The sequence below is a fragment of the Ciconia boyciana genome, chromosome 5 (genome assembly GCF_034638445.1).
Source record: "Ciconia boyciana chromosome 5, ASM3463844v1, whole genome shotgun sequence".
Lineage (NCBI taxonomy): Eukaryota > Metazoa > Chordata > Aves > Ciconiiformes > Ciconiidae > Ciconia > Ciconia boyciana.
This window is the reverse complement of record NC_132938.1, coordinates 70,902,904-70,930,542: the sequence shown is the minus strand read 5'-3', so window position 1 is coordinate 70,930,542 and position 27,639 is coordinate 70,902,904. Positions and strand designations below refer to the sequence as shown.

The window sequence follows — 27,639 nt, the reverse complement described above, 5'->3', positions numbered from 1 at the left end:
AAGGGCTACACAGAGGGAGGAACAAGTAACCTGGGACAGAGAGAGGCAAGCTGGTAACTGCCAGAGCACTTCTATGTAGAGACAGACTTATAAATGGAGCTTCCACTACTGAAGGAGAATATTTTCTTCTAAATCTCTCCCTAGAGTCAATTATTAAGCAATTTTCTTAAGATCTGCAGCCTTTTTGGCACCCTAGGTTAGGCCAGGCTACCGTGTGTACCTATCGCATCCCCCAGCTGGGCCATAGACACAGCTCAGTGTGTCTGCAGGGAAGAAGGGAGATTCAGGAACCGATGGTTTCATCCTTGCTCTGTACACAAAGCCAATGTACATAGCAGATGTGAAACAGAAAGCAAAAAAAAAAAAAAAATTACTTCAAATTTGTGCATTGTTTCACAGCATTTTTGTACATCCCTTTTCGCAATTATGGTACAGAAACACTTTGTCTGTATTTCACATCTTAACGTATGGAAAGGAGAGCAGTTTTATAACAGGAAAGCTTCACTGTCCATTCACAGAGCCTGGCAGTAGTCTTGTAACTGTATGTAACAATCCAGAGCACATTTTTAGTGCCAGTTAAGTTTCACTTGGTGACTCTTTCAAACCACTGCTGGCCTTTTAAACCACCAATGCTATGCTGGCACTGGTTTGAGTCTCAAAACAAATCTAGGACCTCAGCTCACTGGAATTTTCAGTCCATGATAACTACTTAGTGCAACATCCACACAGGCTTTTAATAGAGCCACCAGGACTTATGTCATACTCCGGGCACATGGGACCCAATCTGCTCAATCTTTAACTAGGTCCCATCAGTACTCTGTCTCCAGGACAGTGTTAGGTGCTAATGCAAGTGTTAATAACTTTCCGTATTAACTACTGTCTCGGGAGTTTTTCCACCTTCCCCCCCGCCCTTTACATTCTGCTTAAAAACCCCCTATTAATAGCAAGGAGGAACAGTCAAGTGGTGGCAAGACAACAGCAGATCAGATTCTTATCATGCACTTTCATCCACTTCCAAAGGCTGATTATTCTTCACAAAGACATTTTAGACATAGACAGATCAAAATAATTACTTGAGAAGTTAGATTAATGGATTTAATGAAGAGCTATCAAAGAGACTTGAAAGTGTCCTAACAGTCACGATGCTATACGTTAGCAGGATTTCATGGAAAGAACAAAATGAGAAGCAGAAAAGGAACTGCTGGTATTCTCTAGACTGCCCCCACTGCTGTACAGCCCACCAAACTCAGTGGACTTTGCAAGTGATAGGACACCTTGGGGGAGAGTTTGTGGTTTTTCATACTAAAGCTCCTGCCCATGTTTGCAGTAGAATTATTTATGGATCTTCCTCCAACTACAGAGACAGTGCTGGTGGGATTTCTGAAGCCTTATGTAGTGTGATGAGACATCCTGCTGAAGAGAATATAAAAGCTTGTCTAAACTGAAAACCTAGAGGTATTTATCAACAGAGAGCAAAGACTCAGGCAGTGCACATTATCTACTGCAGAAATTAGCAAGTGCCACATGGGTTGAGGGAGATGAATGACCATGAATGCTATAAAAGATGAAAAAAATCAGTAACTACTTTTTCTCCTGCAAGTGTCACCATACAACCTTTAAAATATCTAGATGGTACTTTCCCAGCGAACTACCTTTTTTAACCATATCATTCAATGCCAGCTGAGCCTGACAGAAAGAATATTGCAAGTCCTCCTCAAATCCCAAATCCACTTTCCACTCCTCCAAAGCTGGTGTAGGTCACAGCTTCTTCAAGTTCAGATCTTAGCCAAGTCCAGCTCACACTCACATCATCTGCAGAGCAGGAAATTTTGCCTGTGCTGAAATTTCCAAAGATGTTAGCATTTTGCATAACTCACTACTAAAAATTAGGCAACACAGATTGCTATGATGCATTATTGTGGAAAAAGATCCTTAGCTTATCTTCTTTCATACCCTCTGGAGAGCTGAAAAGTAATAGGGTCAAAGCAGGAAACTCAGCTGAGATGAACTCACACCATTTTTTCACCCTTCCCCCCCCCTTTTTTTTTCCAACTGCAGTTTTTCAATTTTTCCATCCATCCATTTTCAGCAAGTGATTACAGAAATACCACATTACAAGATACTATCCCAGGATCCTGCACAAAATCCCACCACAGAGAGCAAACAGTCACTAAGACTAAATACTGAACAGACTTTGGGCTGTAGAGACGCCCAAGGGACTTGATGAAGGCTTGGAACTTGGTAGAAGCCAGCTGAGAGAAACTGCTGGTCCGTTTTTAAGTGCTCAGTGCTACTACACAGGAGATGCTTGGTTTAGCAAAGAACCCTAGGGACGGGGCCCCAAATGAAGTCCCATCCAGATGTCCATAGTACACTACGTCGCCAAGGGTCCCATGGAAGACATTATCTATTCAGGAGCATGGGGAGAAAAAGGGAGGGAGAGAAGGGGAAATGTCTGCTGAGCACATACACAGAAATAAAAAGAAAAGCACTGGCCGAGTTCCAGAAATGAAAATCTGGCCCCACTGAAGTAGGTGGGAGCTTTGCCACCAGATTTCAATGGAGACAGAATTTCACCCGATGTGAACAGTACTCTGGAAATATCCTCCCTCCAGACACACTGTGGGAGCTCTTCTGGCTCTGAATACTCACTGGAAACACAGAAAGGGAAATTAAACCCAAAACAAGACAACAATACCAGAATGATTAATCAACAAACAAAAAGGATGCAACAACAATTAAGCAAAAAGTATTGCAGAAGTGGGTGGAAAGAAGGCGGCAAGTCCTTTACCTCCTGGATCACTGAACTTTGCCAGGAATAAGGAGGGATGCAAGGGCTTGTGCTGCTGGGTACAGGGTGCCACGTCAAGTCTGCACTGGAGGCAGTCTGTAGATTCAGTAACAAGAGGAAGAAAAAACTTCTAGCACAGATTCAGCCTTGGTATGTTCCCGTCACTAATGCTATATAAAGAGGCCAGAACCTAGCAACTTCAGCAAAGATTCCTAGGAGCAATCAGCGTCATCGCTTACAAATTCCCAGGCAGGCTAGTTCACACAAAGGGCACGCTCAGCAAGCTCTGCAGTTGTGTAACTATGAGGATTCTGGAAATGAGACATACAATGCCTGAATACAATAAACAGACACAATGCCTATAAAGCCCCATCTATACGACAGCTATGACCCAGTTATTTAGCCTACAGTTGCCCTCTGATTTAGTTAGCATTTGGTTTCATACCACAACTATACAGTGGTCCTGGATGTTCCCCTTTCACTGGCTTAAGAGTTCAGGCTGCCTAAGATGCTAAGTTCTACCTTTCAGAGTGCCTGAACACCCCAAATCCACATAAGGCAGCTGGAGGGACAAATTCCCATCACTGCTGGAACTCAGCCCCTAACTCCCAAGCAAAGACCTCTTTGCTGCAGCTCTGCTGCAAAAAGGGACCAAACGGCTCTGTTTCTGGGAACTACTGCAAATTGCACCACTTTGGATGTGGTGATGACAGCATGTAAACTTGCACACCTACCACTGACTAATATTCAAGTATTGTATTCCACTTTGAGATGAGAAATCCAGATGAAGATTCATGTCTACTTATCAATGATGGGTGAGTGACAACAGCTAACCAAGCATTAAACCAGAGTTCCCTGAGTGACTCTGTGTGACAGGCACAGCGTAGGCAGGCACACACCAGGGTTTGGGAGCTCCCAAGGTCCTTTGAGTTTTTATGAGGACTCCTCTTTCCTCACAAACCAACTGGAAAGGTCTGTTTTTAGCAGTGGGTGCCCAGCCACCCCTGTGATGGCGTGAGGCTCGCAACCTTCCCAGAGCTCGGATCATCTGCCAGTTTCCCGTCCCTGCCCTCTTCTCCCTCTCTCTCTCAAATAACCAGGGAAAAACCCTTCTCATAGTCCTTCCCCAGACCACATGGCCAGCCGCTTCAGGTGATGGAGGCCTCCTGAAGCTCCACGGTTTGCTGCCTCACTACCCGTGTGCCCGGACAGACCGGTGGTCTTGGTGCAAGTTCCTTGTCCATGGGCTCTGCTGTCAGCCCTCAGGATTGCCCAGTGTTGGTGTCTATTGCCCAATGTTATTAAAGGTAAGGGGAAAACCAGAGGGCACCAAGGCAAAATAAAGCATCTCTGCAGACCCTGCAGTACTCTGCTGGCTCAGAGCAAGTTTTTCACCCAGTTACTTAGCTGGCAACTTGGAAAATGAAGAACAAATGTGTTTGGACCGACACTGATCCTTCTGCAGACTCTGGAAACAAAACTGGAGGGGAAGAGAGTGGCTGGAGAATTACTGAGCTCTTGTGCTCCCTGGCTGCCTCAACACCATTGTTACCCCTGATGACAAACCAGAAGAACTGCTTCTCAGTGTGCCAAGATCCTGGGGTGAAAAGCATGGACTACCCCTAGTGCTGGGCTTTGCACCAGGCTGCTGGCTCTTCTCAGCATGTGCCATGCAGCTGTGGGTGTAAAGGGCACACCACGGCTCTCCTTCCCAACTGCAATAGCAGACCTTGTAAAGAACAGCAGGACAAGGATAATTATCTGCCAGAGGAGCTACTCGCTTCAGGAGTGTGTTAGGAGGCTACAGCTGAGACCAGCGTCTAACCCAGTCTTTAGTTACATTGTGGTACCATGAAGTTAAATCTTTCCTTCATGGTTTAAATCAGCCTGCCTCAAATGCATTTAAAAACAATTACTGGAAGGAACAAAATAACATCTCATTTTGAACAGCTCTTGCCAGCACTCAAGGAGGCTTGAGAAAGTTGTATGCCACTAGCTCACCGGCTGGCCATGGGTGACAGCTGGGCCCATAACCTTGCTGCTCACCCCTTGCTGGATCCAGGACTCAGACCACAGAAGGACCAAACCTGAAACCAGTACCACAAAGAGAGAGGACTAATCCACAAAGAAAGAACTTAAAAATCCACTTCTGGGTCACTTGTGGCTAAAGTCCTAAGTCCAGCATTTCCAGAAGTTATTTTCACTGCCATGACACTGGCTGCGATATGAGGGAAAATGTGACTATCAAGTCTCTCCACAGAGTAAGGAGACTCATGTAAAATCATTTCAACCTAGTCCCCTCATCTTTCTCCTACCTTTTATCATGATATTATTACTTGCCTTCTTTGTCATGCCCAGGCACATAGTTGTACCTAGAAATGGTTGAAAATGTGTAATTTTTTCCAGGACCTATGCTGACTCCATACACAAACCTATATTTTACCACATTCTTCTACCTCCCTTCAAGTATATCTGATGATTTTCTACAATAGTCTTGTCAATACTAATACACCAACCGGTATCAAACAGATATGTATTTTCTACTGATCTGCTATTTTACTAAAATTGAGAATTTTAGACTAGTACAATCCTCACTCAAAACAGCTGACAACATTCTTTTTAAACTGACAGAAGTAGATTTTCAACAAAGAACATCATTTTTAGGAACAGAGAGACATGCAGACATTTTGAGAGTTACTGGCTCAAATGGTGCCCCTTAAACAAGTGAAAACTAACCACACTGAAAACATCCAAAATTCTCTTTTTTTTGTACAAATTGGCAGGGTCATTTCACTACGCTCAGGTTTTCAAGTACAGGAACTCTGACCATCAACACTTCTGAAATGAGAAGCTGAAATATGAATAAATAACCAGATGAGCTTCAGTTGATGTAAGAACATAAAGGAAAAGGCAAAACCAGAATGCAATATTCTCTTTTTCTTGACCAAAGGCAGTAAAAGTGATTGCTGCGTTCACTATTTATTTTATGATATCCAGGTAAGAATAACTTCCACAAGGTACCGTGCAGCCCAGTGAGGAAAGGCAGGCCAAAGGACCTGCACCCATCTGCTTCACAAAGAAGCCAGGTGATACACGGCGGGTCATCATGGTGAATGGGGATCACTCACTATAAACAATATCTGAAGATGACCATAAGTTTATATTGTTTTGTGTTGACTGAAACAGCTTCTTCTGTCCATGCAGGGGACTCCAACTAGAGTTTGCTATTCAACACACTGATTCGCACACAGGCTGGAAGTGTTTGCGGCACAGCAGAACGACATGATATTTAAATTTACTTACCCTGTAGATTTCTGCTAGGCTTAAAGTAAGGCCATTGCTCCAGTGAAAAAGCCCTTAAAGGGCTTTTTCCCACACTGGAGATGGGTTTGTGATTTGGGTTTCTAAACATTTCTTTCAGTGCAAATTCTGCCAGAAAGAGGAACTTACTGCTTGTCGTGAAGTTACCCTCCCCAACCTGGGGAAAGGAGTCTACGTCTTGGATGACTTGTAGTACTCCCACAGTCCGCACCGGGGGATCCAGGGCTACAGAGCTCTCGTTCACTGTTACATCGCTGGCTCCCGTTATCTGGTTGGTTGGCGGTCCTCCTATGGATGCTTCCAAGTCTGGAGGTATATCATCCATGCAATCTGCATTTGGCTAACGGGAAGAAAAAGAAGAAATTTGAGCTTTTACCTGATAAAAAGATTTAATTTACCTGTTCCCACTTCTTTAGGGTTTTTCACTTTCTTTCAGTACTGAAAATGGCAACTTACGATGAATAAACATGCACAGTTTGTTTGTTTTCATGTACTTAAAACCTCTTAATACAATTTATTGGAAGAGAGACCCAACGTATGCATTGCAAATATTCAGTATTAAACTGTGTCACCTACAATCTCTAAATACTCTCATTTATACTTTTTAAAGGTTTTGGGAGAATGTACATTGAAAAAGTAACTCACTTATTGATATGATCTGCTCAACAGAGCCAGACTGCTGAGTCAGATTACAAATGTAAACAGAGACAGTAGCTGAAGGGGAATGATTATCTTTTCCCTAAATATACATTTTATAGAGCTGATATCAGAGCTTTCAGGAATAGGAATTCAAGGGAACTGCCTGTGGGCGCATCTATGTGTGGGGTGCAAAAATAGAAGCTAAAGCTGTTTATAAGACAAGTTTTTTAACATCAAAAGATCTTTTCCTTTACTAATGCTGTACTTCCTACAAAATAAAATTATGAGAAAAGAAACAAGCAATAACGGGAATTTGAAGACTATTATTTGATCCATAGTCTTTCCTGCTTTGTGATTCAGAGAGACCAAGGATGAAACCCACTTCTGGGGAATTCGGACACTTCTCCCTTGCAGTTACATAGTGAACGCACCAACACCTCCAGAATGAGCCAAGCTCTTCAAGTCAGGTGTCTGCCTTTCCACTGACCTTGTAGGGAAGCAATGAGAGAGGGCTGTGGTGCCCACCCCCTGCACAGCACCCTTAGCATTGCACGCCTGTTCATAAAGGGCACTGAGACTTTAAGTGGGCACTGGGTGGCAAAGAGAATAATTTGTCCAGAGACATTATGTCCAAGCTGGACAGTTAAACCAGTCAGACTAGTTTCTAGCCTTGATTTCTCTGGGCCTGTTATAAGCCTGATGCTCCCATTCATACAGCAGTGATTTCTATGGAGCGCCCCGTAAACATTGGTGACACACGTATGAGTAACAAAGCTCTTTTTCCTCTAAGAGGAAACAGATTCTTGTGCCATTTGCCCATAGAACCAGGTCTAGTTCTCCCCAAGGCACAGAGAAAAATTGTTTGCGTAACTATTTCAAGAACTGGGTTTTGAAGTTTTAACATATTGTAACAAAAACAAGGCTAATTCAGAAATGAGGATGCTGCGTGTCAGGGTGTAAAGCTTCCGAAATGACAAAGGGACATAGCAAGGTTGAGCTGCAACTGCGCAGGTACCTTGTTAAGTTAGGAAATGTAAAGTTAAGTTGTTCCCATTTATCTTTATTGTCCAGAAGTCAGACAGCTAATCTGGATCAGTCACTTAGGTTTCCTCTAACTTCAACAGTTTGAGACAGTTTCACTGTGTGATTCATCACACTCTAAGGTAAGTGGTATGGATTGCCCTCTCTGCCTTCCCACTGCTCAGCACTAAGCAGAGATGGGGCTTAAGCTCCTAGACTGGAAATCCAACGTCTGGATGGCTCAAGTCAGAGGAGATGCACTCTGTGGATCTGATTTTTGCTATGCTTAGTTGTCTCACTTGCTAAGGCATTTTTGAAAATCTCACTACCCGCCTATCTCCAACAGCAGGCACCTAGAAACTAAGCAAAATATGATACAGCAAAGACTTAAACAGAGGCTTAGCTTTAAGCACAAGCATAATCCCTTTGAACTCAGGCATAGAAGGTTACCATACGCTTACATTTTTTGCAGAACCAGGAACTTACCATGTTTTCTCTTTTGCCATACATTCCCTGTCTGATTGTTGCCACCTCACAAATATTTTTTCACAAATGTTCCTAATGAAAAAGGCAGGCATTTAAAACAATCCTCAGGTGACTTGTATCCACAAACTGAAGTTTGGGATAAAAATGAGAATTGTCGTTGTCTGGTTCCAGTCTAATCCACAAGCAGTGACAGCTCCTCAGAACAGGGATAAAGGCACATTCAGCTACACCAGGTTTTAATGAAACCCATGAACCTATACTTTTCCAAGTGAAATACCAATCATTTATCTGTAGGACTTGGATCCAAAATGACTCCTTAGATCTATCACTCTTTCCCTCACCCTTAGCTGTTATAACAAATGCTTTCAGAATTTCACTTTTAACTTAAATTTGGCTTTGATGGCAGTGTATCTTAAAGAAAAAAAAGTCCTCTTTTTTCTTTTCTACTCTAGGAAAAACTATATCAAATTTTTTTCAGGGGATCAGTTGTCTGTCCTTTGCTCTGATTCCAGTTATTCCTAGAATGGGGTTTTATCACTAACTTTTAAACCTTTAAAAGTGGGGGATTATAATTGAAAGCCAAACCAAACATTAAAGATGCAAAAATAGCATTGCTCGATATAATTAATCCCTTTACTCCTGAATCATTTTAGTTGGAAAAAATACCCCAAACTAAGCAGCATACTATAAAACTAATGATATGAAATACTGATCGAAAAAAATACATTATGGCTTCTGCTGTCAGAGTGACCCAGATACATTTGCTAAGTTTAATTATATTGGTTTCACTCATTCCCTGCATGTAAGTGCTTTGAGGGCACAATTCCACTAAAGTCAAGGGAAGGCATTGTATTGACTTCTGAGGGCTTGGCTAAGGCTCTTAGTGAATAGCTTCAAGTCATCCAGTCTGCTGCCAAAAATGCAGCTGTCTGCATATCCAGCAGATATTTGCAGAAAAGGGGGAGAAGCAGAAGGAAACTATTTTCTGTGATATGATCATCCCAATAGCAATGCAGCTCTTTGAAAGTGAAAGACACTTTCACTGATAATTCACTTCAAATATTACAGCCAAAAGAGGTATAGTCTGAGCTGGATTCACCAGCAAAGAGACAGCGGAAAAGGTTACACCAGCAGTTTGCTGATAGATAGATAGTTAATAATCCTCTGGAGCTGCAGAGAGCCATGGTGAAAAGCGGGGACGCTAGGGTGCTCAGCTACCGTGAAGATGAGTGCAGTCACATTTTGGTGCCTCATGGCAGCCTGGGGAATCTGGTTTTAGGGCAGATAATATTTGAAGTCTCTGTTACAAAGTAAATGGAGAGTTTAGATGTGAACTGAATTGAAGCATTTAGATATCTGGGTTTTAACCAATCATTTCCTGGAAAATCCTGAGTCTTCCTGCTAAATGAAGCGCAATATACCCACAGTCACACAAGTCAGCTCTTTCATAACGACAATAAGACAAACATGCAGCGGGCAGGAAAAAAAACATATTAGCCCTGCCTATGGTAAGATTTCCTCATTCCTCCCATTGTAAAAGCCTGCAAAAGGACTTCGGCAAATTTGCGCTCAAGTCTCCCGTCAGAGACTGCTGCCTGCCTAAGGCTGCTTTTCTGTGTGTGGAAATTTCAGCTAAGATGGCTCAGCAAGACTCAAGAATGTGGTTAGGGAATGGCATTTTGCTTTATTCACTCTACAGAAATGTTTGCCACCTCTCACTGAGAAGCCCTAGAGCTTTACAGCTTCTTCCAGGGAAATATCTTTTCCCACAACAGCCTACTGACATCTGGCTAAGTTACGAGCCTCTGAAAATATCAGTTCATGTGTGCCGATAGAGACTGGTGGCTTATTTGGGACCAACAACTACACTCTCCAAAGAGAAGAGGGCTTTGCATGGTGCCTGCAAGCTCATGGTGGCACCAGAAAGCACCCCACGGGACCGATGCCCACCCCGGGCTGCCCTCAGCTGGCGCCAGGCAGCGAGAAGGGTGAGGAGGCACAGTTTCTGCGTGGGCAGAGAACAGGTCCTGTGAGCTGAGCAGGGAGCACGAGCAGCGACACCAGGGCGGGAGCTCAAAAGGATAAAGGTTGGGCAGGAGGGGTTATGCAGAGGAGCAGCAGGAAAGGGCATGAGGTAGGAGAGGGAGAAGCAGGAGCTGAGGCATATTTCAGAAAGAGAAGGCAGAGAAAACAGAGGAAGAGGAGCAACTACAGCAGTATAGGATTTTTTAACCCCCAAGCTACCACATGCTCTTAAACTCACACTTCCTTTGCTGTCAGCCAGAGGAAAGCCCTGACACGAAGGCTACCATCTGCTCCCAGTCCCCGTGGACGACAGCTCCTACTGTAAGTCACCTCGAGGGGTAAGGCTCTAGCATGCAGCTCTCCCTTCATGAACCTAACCGATGGTCCATGCGGGCGGGAGCCACTATGCTTCCTCCAAATGATGGAGTGGGCTGTTTTCAGTTTGTTGTCTTAGAACAATCTAGGGAAATTTTTACTGAAATTCATATAATAAAATCCTCTAAACAAACTTTGCTAGCGGAACATTAACATCCAAGCACTTGATTTTTAGTGTTAAGACAGACCAGCACTAAGGCTGATTCGGAATTCTTAATTTGACCCAGTTGTTTATGTTGGTTACAGCAGTATCTTTAATTACACGCCCAGTACAATTATTTCCACAGAAGCCCCATGCGAAAAGCTCTCAGTCAGGGGAGCAGGATGGATCCCCCTTCTGCTACGCGGTACAGAGAGAACGAGACAGGGAGCTGTGAGAAGAGAAACGATGGCTGAGGAAACTGAATGGCACTTTTAATTATTCCTGGCAATTAGGTTCTATACCTGCCACTACAGAGCTGTTCATATGTAGTAAAAACCAGTCATGTAAACCACAACCTTTACACATGGCCTCTGGGCATGCTTTCCCTTCCCCTCGATGTACCCAGCCTCAGACAGCCTGCAGACACGCGGAGCCTTCAGCAGCTGTCAGTCAAGTCAGTGAGAGCCGTATTCTGGATGTAAATACTAACGGTACTCAACTTTCTGGAAAGACCTTTACATCTCATCGCAGGCCTCCAAAAAGTGGAAGTCTGATCTGTCTATATCCCCTGATTATGAAGCTGGATGAAAAGTGTGTTAATGAAATGCTTGTGCAAAAATATGAATGGACCAGTGTGAGAGCAGAAATCCTGCATGGTGTAGAAGAAAGCCACGAAACAATATACTGGGTACGGAGAAGAGGTGTCAAAATCCTGGGTAACTGCTCACTGGCAGGCCTGCGAACTGAGACATGGAACCTGGGGAAAAATTTCTGTATTTAAGCCTAGGTGCAGAGATGCTGAATGGCAGAGCCAGCCTTCATTCCGGCTTTTCCTGACATTTCAAATACTGATTTAACAGTTGTATAATCTTTTAATATTCTAAAGATAATACACATGCTTAGCAGAAAAAGTAGCCCAACTGTAATGACATGTTACCCTAACTACAATGCTCTACTTCATTTTTCCCATTGCATGTTTTTAGCTTGGATTCTATTAGGTTGATTAACATATCTGCCCTCTTCAGTAAGAACATACTTCATCACTTGCTGTGGAACCTCTTCTGCAGCAACCTGCTTGGCTTCCTCGTCTCCATGAAAAGGAACCCTTGGGGAACGGCTGCATCAGCTCTCCTAATACGTTCACGTGAGCTATTTTACTTTATATAGCTCTTTCATACGTGAGCTGGCCTGTCACCGTCGGTAACTGGGGAGGGTATTTACAGCACCTGCTAACAGATCAGCTGGTGGTGTTTCAGTATTGAACTTCACTATCACGTGGCAAGCCTGGCACAGTGCGAGGAAGTGACTCACTGCTTCCTGGTGAAGCCCCTCATCTCTGCGATAGCTGCGGTTAGGAAACTGTATGGCAGACAGGACATGCACTATCTGAATGTAAACATGCAACCTAAAAAGATCGGTTGCTTTGGCAGCTTCTAACCACATGTGAATGTTCCAAATAACAAAGAGCTTAACAATTTCTTGTATGTCATGTGGTCCACCACATGCTTAGTTACTGGGAGAAATGCTCCCTAATTGGAATCAGGAGTACAGAGCTTGCTACAGATAGACTTTAAGAGAAATCTGACAGAAAAAAGATTTGGCTCCCCAGAATGAACAATTAGTTGTCCTCGACTAGTATAGCAGGGAAAATTTTATTTGCAGACCTTCTGCTTTGAGATTTGAACAGAGAGTATGATTAGAAAAATAAATCCAGTCCTGATTTAAAACACAAACAAAAGCTATGTGAATGAATCTATAAATCCACCAAACACCAGTAAACAATCCTCTGCTCCACAAAGCGGGCAATCACAGAGACACAAATCCCAACACCCATCCAACCCCCCCACACACACTCTTCCTTGCTAATAAAAGTGGGGTGCAGGAGAGAGGTAGAGTCAGACATTTCAGCTTGTACTCCCCTTAATAAATCATTTAATAAATCAATAACATGGCAAGAAGAGTAGGATGGGAACAGACAGGCAAAGGGCTAGGGATAGACCCAAGTAGCTGGTGTTTCCCTTCTGCCCTGACTGGCTGCTCTGCGACGTGCTTACCGGGATCCCTAGAGCTTTTAGAATATTCATTTTACACATCGGGCAGGTACGATGGTCTAGCAGCCAGGGGTCTACACAGGACTTGTGGAAAAGATGCCTGCAATGAAAACCAGGATATTTTAATTCAAATCTGCCACAGCACAATTTACCACTTAGTACCAGACGCTTCTTCTGAATTCAGTAAAGTGAGAGTATTTCAAATGGTGTGGTTTGTGACCTCTGCAAGGGCTGCAAAACTATATCCTACGCACACAAGACCAAAATTATTTCTGCAGCATCTCAAGCACATGTGCACAGTGTTGCTCAACTGAGTTTGGAAAAGAAGACATAATTAGAGAATTAGGAAAAATACATAAAATGCATCAGCAAAACCCATATTCTTTAAATGTTAAAGGCTGTCAGTAAACAAAACCTGCTTGCTGGTAAAGGTAAAAATCACATTAGTATTCTTGATGGTTCTACAGACAAACCTGATTATACATAATTTAAATGTGAAGCCATCAGGGGTCTGGTATTTTTTAGGATGCAGGCATAAGGAAATGAAGTGAATTTTAAAAAAAATGCTACTTTTCATTTAAACAGAAAACCAGGATGATGCTTTTTAAAACATTCTCCCTGACTTTCCTGCTCTTTAGAAGCTGCCCATCAGAGTGAGCTGCTAAACAATTCCAGCCCTGAAGGGGTTGCTGCTAATCCTGTGCTCGGTCTGAAGTGACCACCACACAACTACCTGAGCCCTGTACCCAACCACCCAACTACCTGGGGCCACTTTTCTTAGACATTATCAGGGTGGAGGAACTGAAAGCTTCTTGTCTAGCTTCACCTGACACAAACTGAGATGGAATATAGAGATATTTAGTGCGTGTACCTGACTGACAGATTGTATTTCCTCTTGCGAGCATATTCTGTTACCCTGTGGTTACAGAGAACAAATGTTATAGAACGCAGGAATGTGGGGCTCAGGATTTAAGAAACGCTGGTGAGTAGGCCAAGTCGAGGAGTCGGGGCTCAGCCCAAGGCAGTGAAGTTTGTTCAGCCACACTCCTTCTGAAGAAAAGGGGGAAAGTTTCCTACCATGCATATAGCCTCAGAAATTACACTGGCATGTAGGAAACTGAAAATTAACTTGCCTTCCTAAAAATCTTTTAAAATCAATTAATTGAATAGAATAGTTCAGTTGGAAGGGACCCTAGTCCAACTGCCTAATACAACTTAATAATAATAACTTAAGCAAAACTGCAAGCGGGTATTTTATTCTGAAATATGAGGCTCGATATATACACACACAGTCTTGCTACCAAAAGGTGCAAACTAAGACTAATTTGCTTGTTTTGAAACACCCTATAGATCAGCTCTAAATTTCCTTTCTAGGGCTTGCAACAGGTGTCCCCCATTTTACTTGGCAGAGTCTGAAAGTCACGTTTCAGTCTAATTGAACTTTTACATTTGAGCCGTCCCCAGCCTGCGTTTCCCCGTGCTGTCACTGCCCCACGTGCATCGCTCGTACAGCGCAGCCATACGACCCACCGGGTAACCGCGGGTGGGCACAGCTCCCAGCTGCCCGGGGCTGCGCCTGCAGCAGGACACACACCAGCCTCCACGACGAAATGCAATCTCCGAGAAAGCCAGAATCACTTAATGTGCCAAAATAAGTTTAAGTATTTAAGTGGTACGCATTCAGCTGAATGGGTTGGCTGCTGTATTGTGTCGTGGCCTCTCTCACACAAGAAACACATGGCCTTTCAACTTGATGGAAGATACTGAGGTGCACTTTCACCAATATCGATTTGCAACCCTGGCTCTTACTAACATGGTATCGGCCCACATACTAGCTGGCTGGCTTACTAGCTGGCTTCAGGCCTAAGCAACTCTAGAAATTCAAAGCCAAAACTGTGTGAAATCTCAGAATCTTGTTCTTTTCACTGCAATGTTTTTTCTCACTACTTCTAGAAGAAACAGGTCCTTTGTGAAACAAAGCTACATGGCAAATTATCACATTCCTGTACTTGGTCTGACTTCACACAACTATGAGAAAGGGCAAATCTGTTCTTGGAAGTTTGACCTCATCTAATTATATCAGTTGGCTGCAATACCAAACTTTGTCAAACCTCATCTGATCCTGTACGTCAACATGATTAACACAAAGGAAGTGTCGTGATACTTGAAGTTTAAACCACTACTTTACTGAGGCTACTAAAGTTCACAACCCTCCTTCCAAACAAGACTTGCTTTACTGGGTGAAAACACAATGCACCAAATTCCGGTCTCTGTCCTGCATGACTCTTCCTTCCTTTTATCTCAGGAGGGACATATTCAGCACATCACCAGGCAAGCGTTCTGAACAGGTGAAAGCATAAAGATACAGTCCTCAGGCATGTGTAATTTAATTTTACATTTAGAAGTCTAACCAACAGAATTCCTTGGGTGTGGTTAATTCATGGAGGGTACTGAAAGTCAGTGTCTTGCTTTTCAGCTGTTTGAAGTAACTATGACATTCTTGATAGTGACTGGTTTTCTTTAATTAGATACTCAAATTTATAAACAAGTGTGTTCAACTGCAAGCATCTGAAGCACATTTGTGCCAAAATAATCCGTACATTTACAAAATCTGAGATATTTATTATTCTTTTGGAAAAAAAACAGATTTTCAAAATCTGTTTTGGATAAAAAAATACATAACTTCTATCAAGCCATTTTACCATAGACTAGAAAGTCTCCTTTTGTTTTCAAGTTCAAGCTTTGCAAATCTCAGTCAAGCTGTGGTCCATATTACAGCATTTCATAATGTTTGTTAATCACCAAAAGCTTGGAAATTTCATGCCTTAAAGACTTTCAAAACTGAAGTTTAGTGTTCCTAAAGTTGGCTTCAAAAAACAATATTCTAAAAGAGATCCTACCAATGCCAAGTAATTTAAATACATGACAGATCATGTCACTTTGCACTTCTCAATACTAAATTAGCACACTGTATTATGGCTCTATTAGTTTCAGATTTAATATGTAGAACAGAAGGAACTTGATTATTTGACAGAAATCTACAGAAAAATGGAATGTTATTGAAAATCAGATAAAGATCTGCATTTTTCAATTTTTGTACCACACTACGTAATTAGAGCGCTCATAATATCTATTTTTGAACACGTAAACATTTGTGCAGAGAAGTGAGGTGGCAGGCTTTGCAGATTTGGATTTGACAGTTTATTTTATTCGTTATTAGCTACAGCACTATATACATGCTTATGGCTTTCAACAAATTGTGAATTGTTTGGTGCCCTGATAAGTTTATCATCCAAATTCAGGCAAGATAAGGGTCAGCACAAAGTAAGATGAGAGAGCAACTGCAATATTTCACTGTCACATGCTAAGACAAAGATGGAAAAAGATTAACTGCACCAAAGATCCCTCTCCCTCTGCAGTTCTGACTGATGGAAGTTTTAAAAGGAAGGAGAGGGTAGAGGCCTCATGGATGGGTTCAGAAGTAATGACCCATACAGGGAGGCAGTGAGAGAGATGTTTCAAGCACAGGCTCGGGACATGGCTTTGACAAAGTCAGAGCTAGAAAAAAAAAAGTGTTTTTCTTCTGTTGTGTGCAACCACATGCATTGCAAAACTATGTTGATTTGGATGGGCTGAAAAGTTTCTCAAAAGAACTGTAATTGATAGTTGAGAGAGAGGAAGGTGAGGAGAGGAGATGTCATAACAATCCTCATACAAAACAATGGCTTCCATAAGGAGAAAGGAAACAACTGTTCTTCACCTCTCCTAGGGATAAGAGACACAACGATGTGTTTAACTGCAGCAAGTGAGATCCAGGTTACACAACAGGAAAAGCTTCACCACAGTCAGGGTAGTGAAGCACTGCAATAAATTATCAGGGGAATTTGCAGAGTCTTCATCCCGGGAGACTGCAGAGTGTGTTGGAAAAAACTCCTAAGAACGAGACGTGCATGGCCAGTGCCCCTGTGCCGTTCCAGAGGTGGTGGCCTCCTGGGATCCCTCCTGCACTCTTCTGCAACTGCACGCAGCTGTGTAAAGCTCACAGAGCACAAAGAAAGAAAAGGAACCTCAAAATCCCAGAGCATTTCATTTACTGTTACCTAAATAGCACTTCGTATTTTTTAACTGGAGATTACTTTTGTTTGAAATGTATTTAAAAGTTCTTTAAAGCTGCAATTTTAATCATACGAGAAAAAAAATTTCATTTTGGGCTCAGCCCAAAATTAAAGTAATAATTTGATTGTTGTAAAACTATTGTAAAGCTTTCAGCTTGCTGACAATTTTGAGAAGCTTTTTTTCCAGATTAAGGGAAACCGTTCTCCTCCCACCTTCTACTCCTAGTCCCAACTTTCCAAATTGCACACAAACAAACCTAGCAGTCATGTAATTTTTCTCAGAAGAAAAGCGTGAGCTAAGAGAAAAGGGGACAAAAGCAGAAAGAGAGGTACATCCCTAGGGACCCTGAGTAAGAGCATTGGTTGCCTGGATTAGACATAGGGCTGAAGCGGAGGATTGAGAAGGGTTTTGGTGAGAGACTGAGCAGCACTGTAGTAACCCAATGAGAAGGTTTGGGCTTTTGGGGGTGCATGTATGGTATTATTTGTTTATTTTTAGAGGAAGAAGGAAGGACAAAAGATGATGATGAGGGTAAATGAGAGGAAGGAATCGAAGGGAAGAATGTGTGTGATGAAATAATTTTCACAGAGGGCTAATAAAAAGAGAAAGGAGTGAAGCAGTCTCTGAAATCACAGTTGTTCATGGAGTGAAGGTTCAGGGGAAGGGGAAGAGCTGGAACGGCGTCAGAAAGCACGTTTATTGGTGACAGAAATGAAACAACGAAAAAACAGAGCTTATGAAGAACTCAGTAGAGATGCGGTTGAAAGAATCGCCTTGCCTCTCTGTGGAAGTTTAGTAAAGTTAGTAAAAGTTTAATAAAAGGCACACACTGGGAGCAGCAGCACCAGTAACTTCTCCAAAGCCAGAGCAGAAAAGACAAAGGTGTTTTGAAGCTAGAGATGGAGGACAAGCAGAAGGAACTAGGGCTTTGACAAGAGATGTCACTCTGGGAACAATGAACTTGGTTACATTTGATGTTGTGTCAATGCCCTCAAAGATAACTTCAGTGATGCTTGCTACCATTAAACATAGAACCAGCTGCAAGCCAACACTTTTTTTAATCAAGTGTCAGTCCTTATTTATTTAATACATTCTGTAGAGTGAAGTTTATTAATACAGTCAGTTGTGGGAGCTGGCTAAAGAGGACAGAGAGGAAGAAGCACAAGTTAACTGGAATTTTCCTCCTAGCTCTCCAGAGCAGGATACGTAACAACAGGCTATCCCAGTGCCTGCTCTCTGCCAACAGAAAAGAGAGGACATTTGGGGAAACAGCGTAAGTACTAGTAAACATGTATCTATATGACTTCAGAGCTCATCCACTGCAATATTGGCTGGTGGATTTTTGGTACCCATTTCTTAGGAGATTCAGGCTCCACTAGCCTTAAAAAGAAATCTCAAGATACACAGGGCTTTATACAGAGTGTGCCTGCTAGCAGTGGTTTTCCCAGTACTGCCTGCAGTACAAAGCAGAATCTTTCATGTGAAGCTCTTGGGGCGTATTTGGCTTTGCAGGTAAAAAGTTCTACATCTTGAGCACCTCCCGGATAGAAACACTAAGGTCAGCCAGAACTGGTGTCATATGGTGCTGGCTTCTGTAAGGCTTGGTGAAATGCCAGCCTTTTATTAAACAGCAGCCTAATGAAGTTCCCATACTAGAAACTGCACACAGTTGGAGGAAAAGGATGCTGGAGGAAGAAACCTACAGAGTCTGTAGGTCTTCATCAAGATATAACACTTTCCTACTCACTTAACAGAGACAGAAATTAATCTACTTTTTTTTTTTTTTTTTTTTTGAGGAGGAGATGAGGCTGACAATAGCAGAAAGAATCATGACTACCATTTCCTGTTTTGGAAGTCCAAAGCCATGCACATGTGTAAAATACTGCCCTCACAATTTGTGTAGCAGGAAAGCCAGGGCTTGTGAAGTAGCTGCTTGAGAAAGATCTTTGAGTTTCTATAATTCAAAACTGCTGAGGCTCAAACTGTGAGAATTTTACAAGACAGTTCTGTGGCTGCTAACCTTTTAGCATGAGTCATTTTCTAGGCGACCTTTTAAGTCAGCCAAGAACTGAGCATCACCTGTTAACTATGTGTTTCCTATTCACTCTGCTTGACTCAACACTGTGGATGACAAAGTCTGACTGGAGCCTCATTGAATTATGAGGCGAGACACAAGTGAAAGCTAGAGCTTAGACATATTTTTTGCTGCTGTATAACTACCTCCAAAACCTGCCTGTCTCTATCATGCAAAATTTCCAAGCTTTATTATGCTTCTATGAAAACAGGCTTGATGTCAAACCAAGGTCCACATTTTCTGGTAATTTCTCATTTTTCTGTATTTCTGCCTCATGAAGTGATGCGTTTGTGTCTGTTTGTAGAAAAAAAAGAGTTCACATGCAATTTGTCATTGTGGGGGATTTACAGTAGGTCAAATTTATGATTAATCTGTTGCTTTTTATTTGCCATTTAGTGATGGCAGTAAATAGATTTAATGAGTCACATGAACAAACAGAAACGGACAGCTTGTAACACTCAAATATCTACTAGGGAACAACGTAGCAGGAAAAGAAACAAATATTTCAGTTTCTCAAGCTGTGAACATGTCTGCAGGAGAAGAAAGAAACTCTATTAAAAAAAAAAAAATCTCTGCTCTGTATGTACAGCACTTGAGATTCCTATTTCTAGGGAAATCAAACACTTGCTCTTGCTCTCCTAGGGGAACCACTGTTCCTAAGGAATTTCCTAAGAAATTCATTTCCTTAGAGAAATCCTTCATTAGCTAACACTTCACAGATGTCAATACAATGGCACAGAGAGATGAATAGAGCTGTTACAGGTGGCAAGAGGCTGTGCTCCTGTGTCACATCACCGCAAGTGTATGTGCTGCACAGGGCACGTTCACATGAGGGGAAGAAAAGAGAAAGAACAAGCCCAAAAGCTCTTCTTGTCACCTCCATGTCCCATATGCCTGAGAATATTTTCATGGCAGCAATAGATAATGTGGTCTTTGTCACATTCCCTTTTTGCTTTACTGTTTTTACTCAGCATAACTCTTTTTATGGCTGGGATCTTTTTTTGGATAGAAGTCATCCCTTTCTCAGTGCCTGGACATGGCCCAGGAAAGCAAAAGAAGTGGCTGCATGGGGAGCAGGAGCCCGCTCTATGCCTGGCTGCTGTGCCCAGGGCACACCTTGAAGTCAGGGGCACATTCTTCTAAGGGAGTTATTCTGGACTGATATAAAACCAGTGAGCAAAATAGAGGAATCAAAACCTTTAGTTAAAAATCCTACTGAAGGCTTTGTAATAGGCCCAGATCAGACAAAATTTCTGACTACCATGCTAAACTCAGGTTCTCACCACCATTAATACCACTTCCACTTCAAGTTGAATAAAGAGGCATTTCAGATATCTTTACAGAACAGATTTTGAATAAATCAAAATGATAAACTCACCCTTCCCTCCCCAAGATCTCAGGTAATCTCATCAGCGTAATACTGTGAGAACAGAGCCTGTCTTGAAGTAGAGAGACTATCAGAGCTAAAAGCACCTTCAACCTTCAACTTACCTGCAAGGCAAAATTCTGACAACATCATTGGGCTTGTAGCCTTCAATACAAACAGCACAGTTATCAAAGTCTGGCTCAGTTTCCTACAGGAAAGAGAACATTCATCATTTTTATTTTTTGATTTTGTCAGCTAATCTCTTCATACAAGAGCCTATGTGAAAAAGTAAAACGGCCACTGATGCATGCTGCAAATCCAATAATGCATTTCAAGACAAGCAAGTCAGGTTTTTCCTAACGCATTTCCAGTTGGAAACTTGCCCTGCGAAGCATGCAGATTTAGTTAGCATGTTTTAACTTTCAGGATTTTCTGCATCTTCACAGAATCACCTTCTTCTCTCCCTACTCCATTCCATCCGTAAATTGCTTACCAGTATTCCTCCCCCACCTGAAGTACACCGAGTAGCTAAATAAGCAATTGCCATTTCTGTTCTGCCTCATTGTCCCAGTGGTCTGAAGGAATCCTCAGTGCAGAGTTTCATTTGGTAATGAGCAATTCGAGAAATTACCTTATCACCTTTCCTGATTGTTCTGACTTGCAGCTTGCTGATTGCTTTCTTTGCAGCATCTCCAAGCCGGCGCTGTAATACAAAATTTGCTCTTAAATAAAGAGTATCTCATGCAAGATTCATGCAGAAATCATCACCTTTTCTCCCTAGGCTTCTTAATAATCTGAAGTGACTGTACATGAAACAGGACAGTGCTGTATAAATATAAACAGATGAGGTCAGTCATGCTGTTATTCCCAATAAGGGCACAGTAGTTATGCTAGGCTCGCTGGTAGCCTATGGCCAATGAGGCAAAGCTACTCTAATGGAGTTCCAGTGGAGACTGCATGTGAGCCCATCATGATGCTACACTACTGCACCTTTACTATTCCAGTGAGTAGCGATGTATGTAACAAGTCCACTATTTGGGTATCCTACTTCTTCCCTCTCTTTTTTTAATGACACTTGTAAAAAATGCATTATTAAATGAGGCCTGGGCTAGTAAGCAGAGTGAACACTGGACTTAAGATTCAGGTGGTCTTTATTCTTATGCTGTTCTAGAACTAGTTCATCATCTTCAGCAAGATGTAAGTGCTGAAAGTGAGCTGTTAATTTGTTAACCACGAAAAACATGACTAATCTTCTCTGCTGTTCTCTTTTCCTGCAATACAGAGTTGCCTACTTTATAGGAGCAATGCAAGGTATAAAAACGAGGCGAAAGCATCTGCAGTTTCTTACAGGTAAAGCACTATATAGTCCTGCAGTAACATCCTATCCATACATAACCATTTGCTTGTTCTTTGCCTTTCTATCTTTCCCTCCAGTGGACAATGAATTGCTTACCATGTGATGTTCCTGACTCTTCTCCCATATTTCCAAAACACTGTTACTGTGCTGGCAGGGTCACAGCCACTCAGGACTGAAGTACGTAATAACAGCCTGACACAAAACACCCTGCTCTCAGATGCTGGAGATGGAGATGCCTGCCTCTTGCAGGAGGCTGAGAACATTATGGGGCAGCTCATGCAATCGCTGCTCAGCGGTGCTACCTCTGCACCCTGTGCTATTGAGCTTGTGCCCGAACCAGTGCTCCAAGGCCTTGGCTGCTCACTTGTGCTAACCCAACGATGAGGCGATCTGGAGACAGACTCACAGGCTGGAAAGGTCTTTGAGAGGTTACGTACTTCCACACCCTGCTCAAGGCTGGGTCAACTTCAAAGTCAGAGCTGAGTCCAGTCAAGTTTTTAATATCTCCAGGAAGGGAGATTTCACAACCTCTGTGGATAATTTGTTCCAGTGCTTAACCACGCTCACAGTCTTTCTTTTTTTTTTAAACATACAAATGGAATTTCCCTTGTTGTAATTTGTGACCATTACCCTTGTCCTCTCTCTGTGCACCTCCGAGAAGAGTCTGACTCTGCCTCGTCTCACACCCCGTTATGCAGCTGGAGGCTGCAAGCAGAGCCCTTCCTCCTCCTCTGCTCCCCTCCCGGCTTAGCAAGCTGAGCTCCCTCGCCTCTCCTCAGATGTCGTGTGCTCCTGTCCCCAGACTATACTGGTGACCCTCCTCCGGGCTCTCTCCAGTTTTTTCATGCCTTTCTCGTACAGCTTCACGCAGCAACACATACTCCGATGTCTTCTTGTCAGTTTTATAACAGTTCATGATACAGTGCATCCCAATTTGCCACCAATAAATGACTTAAACTCTTCTCTTCACCTCCTCTCCCCATCCATGTTTCCAGCCATGTGCTGTTAGATAGGAGGGAGACTTAGGAGCTTTGGTGACTCAGAAGACATTCAACTTTTCGGGCTGGGAACAACACCCGTGCTGGAGTTCAGAGGGGCCTGTCAGCAGGAAGGGTTTCCAGCTGGAGGGGGTGAGAGCATGAAGCCAAAATTGGAAGGAAGCTGGATGTAGTTTGTAAATTGAGACCTAATCGCCATGCAGATACAATTAATAAATTACCACTTTGTTCTTCAGATTCAATTAAAATCACTGAATTAGATTTAGAGAGTAAGCTTATTGGATTGGAAAGACATGGAAGACTGACAAAATGCATGCAATACTGAAAGCAGAGAGCAATTTCAGATCTGGCTAAAGAGGTGAAAATGATCTTGGCTATAATATGAGATTTACATATGAGCTTTCCAGCATAACTAATTATTACATGTGAGGGAGTATCTTGTAGTTATACATCATCTCTTCTGTGGTACATTTTTCTCACAGTCTCCCTTAAATAAAGGGATCAGACTAGAGCTGGAAACATTTCTTGCCAGCTATTTGTTTCTTTAATGTAAATCAAAGACAGACTGATAACATACAGCAAGACAAGAGCCATTATGTCCTGCTTCAGGAATTGCTTGTGATTCCTTTTTATCATTATTATTACTTAAACTAATGAAATGTCTCAGTTCTTTTTTGCACGTTCTTCAAGGGGAAAGGACAAGATTAAAGACTCATGTACATCTTTGATCTGCTTGTTTTCATGTTTGCTTTCTCTTATCTATCTTAAATAGACAAGTTCATGACTTACATGCAAATGAGAATAATTTAGTTTTTGAAAGAACAGGAATACCTTGGAGTAAAGTCATACTTTCAAAGGACTCTTCCAGTTGAAGGAAAGGCATGCTATCACTAACCAATGATTTCCCCTAAAAGATAAGAGGCATTACAATAGTTTAAGGGTTTCAAGTGAGGCTTAGAGATTTACAGTCATAAATCTCATAATCTCATTAGCAAGGCTGCAACATTCAGTACTGGACTGGAAGGAGTTAAGCGTATCAGATGCAGTGGTCTTGTGGAGATGGTGATACTAGTTCAAAAGGACAGACAGTAGCATGGAAAGCATCACTTGTCTGTTCCTGAAGAAGTAAATGACCGTAGATGCTGTGGAAGAGAAATTACGGTAAGTGCTTCTCTCTTAATGGCCTTACTAAACTACCACCTTTGCAGGGAGGAGATCGCCTTGTGCCTTGCACAGAATGAAGCACACCATCAGGACGAGGTATCAGACACATCTCCTGTACCGCAGATAAAGTTTGTGGACTTCATCATGGGAAGCATCTTCCCAAGACTGCTTCAAAGATTGATTTGCCTATTCAATGGCCCAGAACTCTAATTCAAAGCCACGGCCAGCAGTCTTCCTTCTCAGGTAACTGCTTGACTCTCCACGTGCTGCCAGTCACATACTAAAGTAGATCCTTCACTGGAGATTAACCCAGGATGTACAGGACACTCCTCAGCCCCAATGCGATCATTGCCTGCTTTGGCTTTCACTGTCCTGCAAAACTCATGGAGCCCACCTGGTTTCAAAATGACTTTACAGAAAACTTCTTAACAAGAAACCAATGGGAAGAAACGACAGGAAAGAAACATGGTCAACAGGTCTGGCACTTAAACATCATCCCCTCACCATCTTCCCATCTCACAGACAACAAAGAGAACTCTACTATTACTGGTGAAATACGAAATCTGACACACTGACAGGGTTGTTGGTTGGGGTTTTTTTGTTTGTTTGTTTGTTTGTGTTTTTTTTTTTTTTAAAGCCTGTATCCTGGCTGTTACAGGGCTGAGACAGCAAGTCATATTTTGCTGAATTATCTCCAGGACTTAACTTGTCACATAATTCCAAACTGCTTTCAATTAGCTCTGCAAGCTGATGTCTTTTGATGCAAACAATTCCCACAGTCTTTCACAGAGAAACTCTCTCATCTTCAGAAGGGCTCCAGGAACAAGCAGCTGAGGAAGCAGATTGCCTGTGCTTTCCTTACATAAATTTATCCTCTTGATAGCAAAATGGTGTCTCATCAGGGCAACCACCTACTTCCTGGGCACCTTGTTAGGTGGGAAAAAAAGAGGAGGCCTTGGATTTTCATCCATGCGAATATTACTACCTATCTTCTACTTCCACATGTACCATACAGTTGTCTGTGCTAGAGATACTCTGAAAAATTAAATGTATTAAACTCAAAATTGAAATCTAACCATATTGGTAGCTGACACCTTGGCTGCAGGTGCACAAGCCCATAACGGAAGACAGTTTTGTGCTCCACTGCATTAACTCCCAGCCAAGTTGGGACGAACAGGCAAGGGCATTCAGCGAGAATCCTTGAGGTCCTGATTCTCTGCTTATCAAAATCAGGCACCTAACTGGAGTGAGCTGTGTCTTCCTTCTGGCACATGAACCTGGATTTTGCACACACGGTGAGGAAGAGTGGTGGCTGAAGATGTACATGCTGTATGTCCAGGCTTCATCTCACTGGGGAGTCACAGGAAATGATTCCAGGAGATTCTTCAGTCTTTCTAGCTGCCTCTCTCACTAGCTGGACTCGTTGCTTTCTTGATGGATAATTAAGTCAGTTCCTTTTGGGTTTACTGCTTGATCAGCAACTTATGCTGTGTGCAAGAAGGGAAGTGGGCCTGGAAAGGAGGGTCACCATATAAAAGAGGACAAGGAGGCAAAGGTGGTTATGAGGCTTGACAAAAGGACACACCATGTTTTGCATGAAAGGAAGACATAGTTACAATGGGTCAGCTTGGAAGAGGCAAAATGGAAGATGACTTAGGGATACTTGGAGTGACCAAGGAAAGATGTTCAGAAATCTTGCTTTCATGTAACAGTGCAACACCCCTCCTGCTTGGAGATAATGGCTTTTTCTGCCAATCATATTTTGCAGTCAGTCACATCATCCCATTCCCTAGGCACAGTGCCCAGACTACCAACCCACAGGGGGCTGAACTGCTCCTGGTAGCAACTCCAGTATCAGCCAAACCTAGGAAGCGCACGCATGATGGAGGTTAACAAACATGTAGGCATAGGTTCTTATTTGACACAGAAAACATAGGCCCTCGCAAGCCCCTGTTTTAAAACTGTGAGATTTTTAAATCATTCAGATGTCAAAATTAATTTAAGCTTTTAAATTTTTTTTTTAAATTATTTTAACCGAAGTCGAATAAATGAGTCACAGTTTTTCACACTTTCAGAACAGGGCAGTCAGTCTGCACAGTTAGATTTTATCACATTGCAGGGTAGGAACTGATAGCACAACTTTCTCTGAATAGGCCAGCTGGCTCCCCCTTCATCTGGTGCTCTGTTTATCCCAACATTTCAACCTTTGGATAAACTTTAGCCTGAGTACATCAAATACAAATAGAAGGAAGCATCCTTCCTAAAGTTGGCCAGCAATGAAAGTGCTTACAACACATGCAAGGCTTTCTGACGAGTAAGCACAATACCTTCATACAAACAGATATGCAAGTTATAATGGCAAAAGCTTTTGAGTGCAATGACAAAATAATCTTGCTCCAGCAAAGCAACACAAACAATTTTTATTGTATATATCTGAATATCCAAGATACTAACATAGAACTTTGTGATCCCATCCTTGTGCTACAAGAAGATGTGTCAAAAAAAACCGCAAACAAGTAGAACTTTAGGGGAAACAGAGAGGAACCCTCATGGAAAAGGCAAAGCAAACTGACCTCTTCTGAACTACCTACATCACTATATTCCATAGCTAGGACTAAAAGAGAAGAAACAAACCACAGCAACTCATTAACACAAATGGTTGACCTTTATCTGTATATCACTACCATTTTTCATACGAAAAGAGCTAATAAAGAGATTAGAGGAGATGTCACGCAAAGCTGGATGAAGAAAGTACATGAAGAAACTCTAGTTTGCCCCATATCATTACTACAGCTTTGGCAAAAAATTAGTAATAAATAATTGCTTAGGAGGCATGCTTTCTTATTCTTCTGAAGAACAGAACTAGTATAACAACAAAGTTATTAAAACCTCTGCACAGGACAATTGCTTGTGGACATTAGTCTTGTTCAAACTTTGGAAAGAAAATACTGAAAAGGAAGTCTGCTTGAATATATAAATCTATCAGTTCCAAACTATAGCATATTACCTGAATGAGCTTCTTATTTTGCTGGGTTTCATGTTTATGTATGTCTATTTACACTACTAATCTGCCTGTATAATTACTTGATTGAAAGCACGCTTATGGTACTCGCATATATAAATTAAGCACACATGTGCTTTTGTAGCCAAAGCATCTAAAAATTATCACAGCCGTTACAGTCACAGTGAATCTGCTGCCAGTGATGTTCAAATTCCAGCTCGGATAGTCTCATTCTTGCTATCCAAAATTTCATACTGTATATTTAAAAGGAAAATATATTCTTTCTGTCTGTAAATACGGAGCAGCTGCTCTCTATCTCAGAGGATGCCTGAATTTCAATGGAGGAGGGTGAGGGATCCCCATACGTTAAGTATACATTACAGAGTGTGTGGCAGTACTTTTATCTACAAGATGATTATTAACACTCTCCATTTTACTTTTTCTGCAGAGCAAGCAAGGCAACCCTCCCCCTGCCCCAACAGTAACTTATAAAGGGTCCAGAAACATCTCTGAATTACAGGGCATTTTTTTCCCTGCAGTAAAATTGTTATCTCCTCAGATTTCATACATTGATAACATTTTCTACTGTACCATTAGAATGAAATGTAGAAGCCACAGCTTCACAGTTCTGCTGATCCCGATAGTTGCAACCAGACAAGAAAATATTAAATTTATTATTAACATTGCTATTATTATTCATTGCTGAACTACAA

General features: G+C 42.2%; 1 protein-coding gene across 4 annotated transcripts in view; it reads right to left on the bottom strand.

The window, feature by feature from the left end:
• The window catches only part of RNF150 (ring finger protein 150), a 149,426-nt gene that overhangs the window by 46,576 nt on the left and 75,211 nt on the right, over positions 1-27,639 (bottom strand). For all 4 annotated transcript variants that reach the window (XR_012042599.1, XM_072862097.1, XM_072862096.1 and 1 more), the window contains exons 3-6: positions 21,038-21,109; positions 20,532-20,614; positions 12,854-12,950; positions 6,242-6,452 (exon numbers count right to left, since the gene is read on the bottom strand). Coding sequence is in view for 3 of the 4 variants with exons in the window: in XM_072862097.1 (XP_072718198.1) it covers positions 6,242-6,452; positions 12,854-12,950; positions 20,532-20,614; positions 21,038-21,109 (463 nt within the window). In the remaining variant the exon portion in view is untranslated. The remainder of the gene's footprint in view (positions 1-6,241; positions 6,453-12,853; positions 12,951-20,531; positions 20,615-21,037; positions 21,110-27,639) is intronic.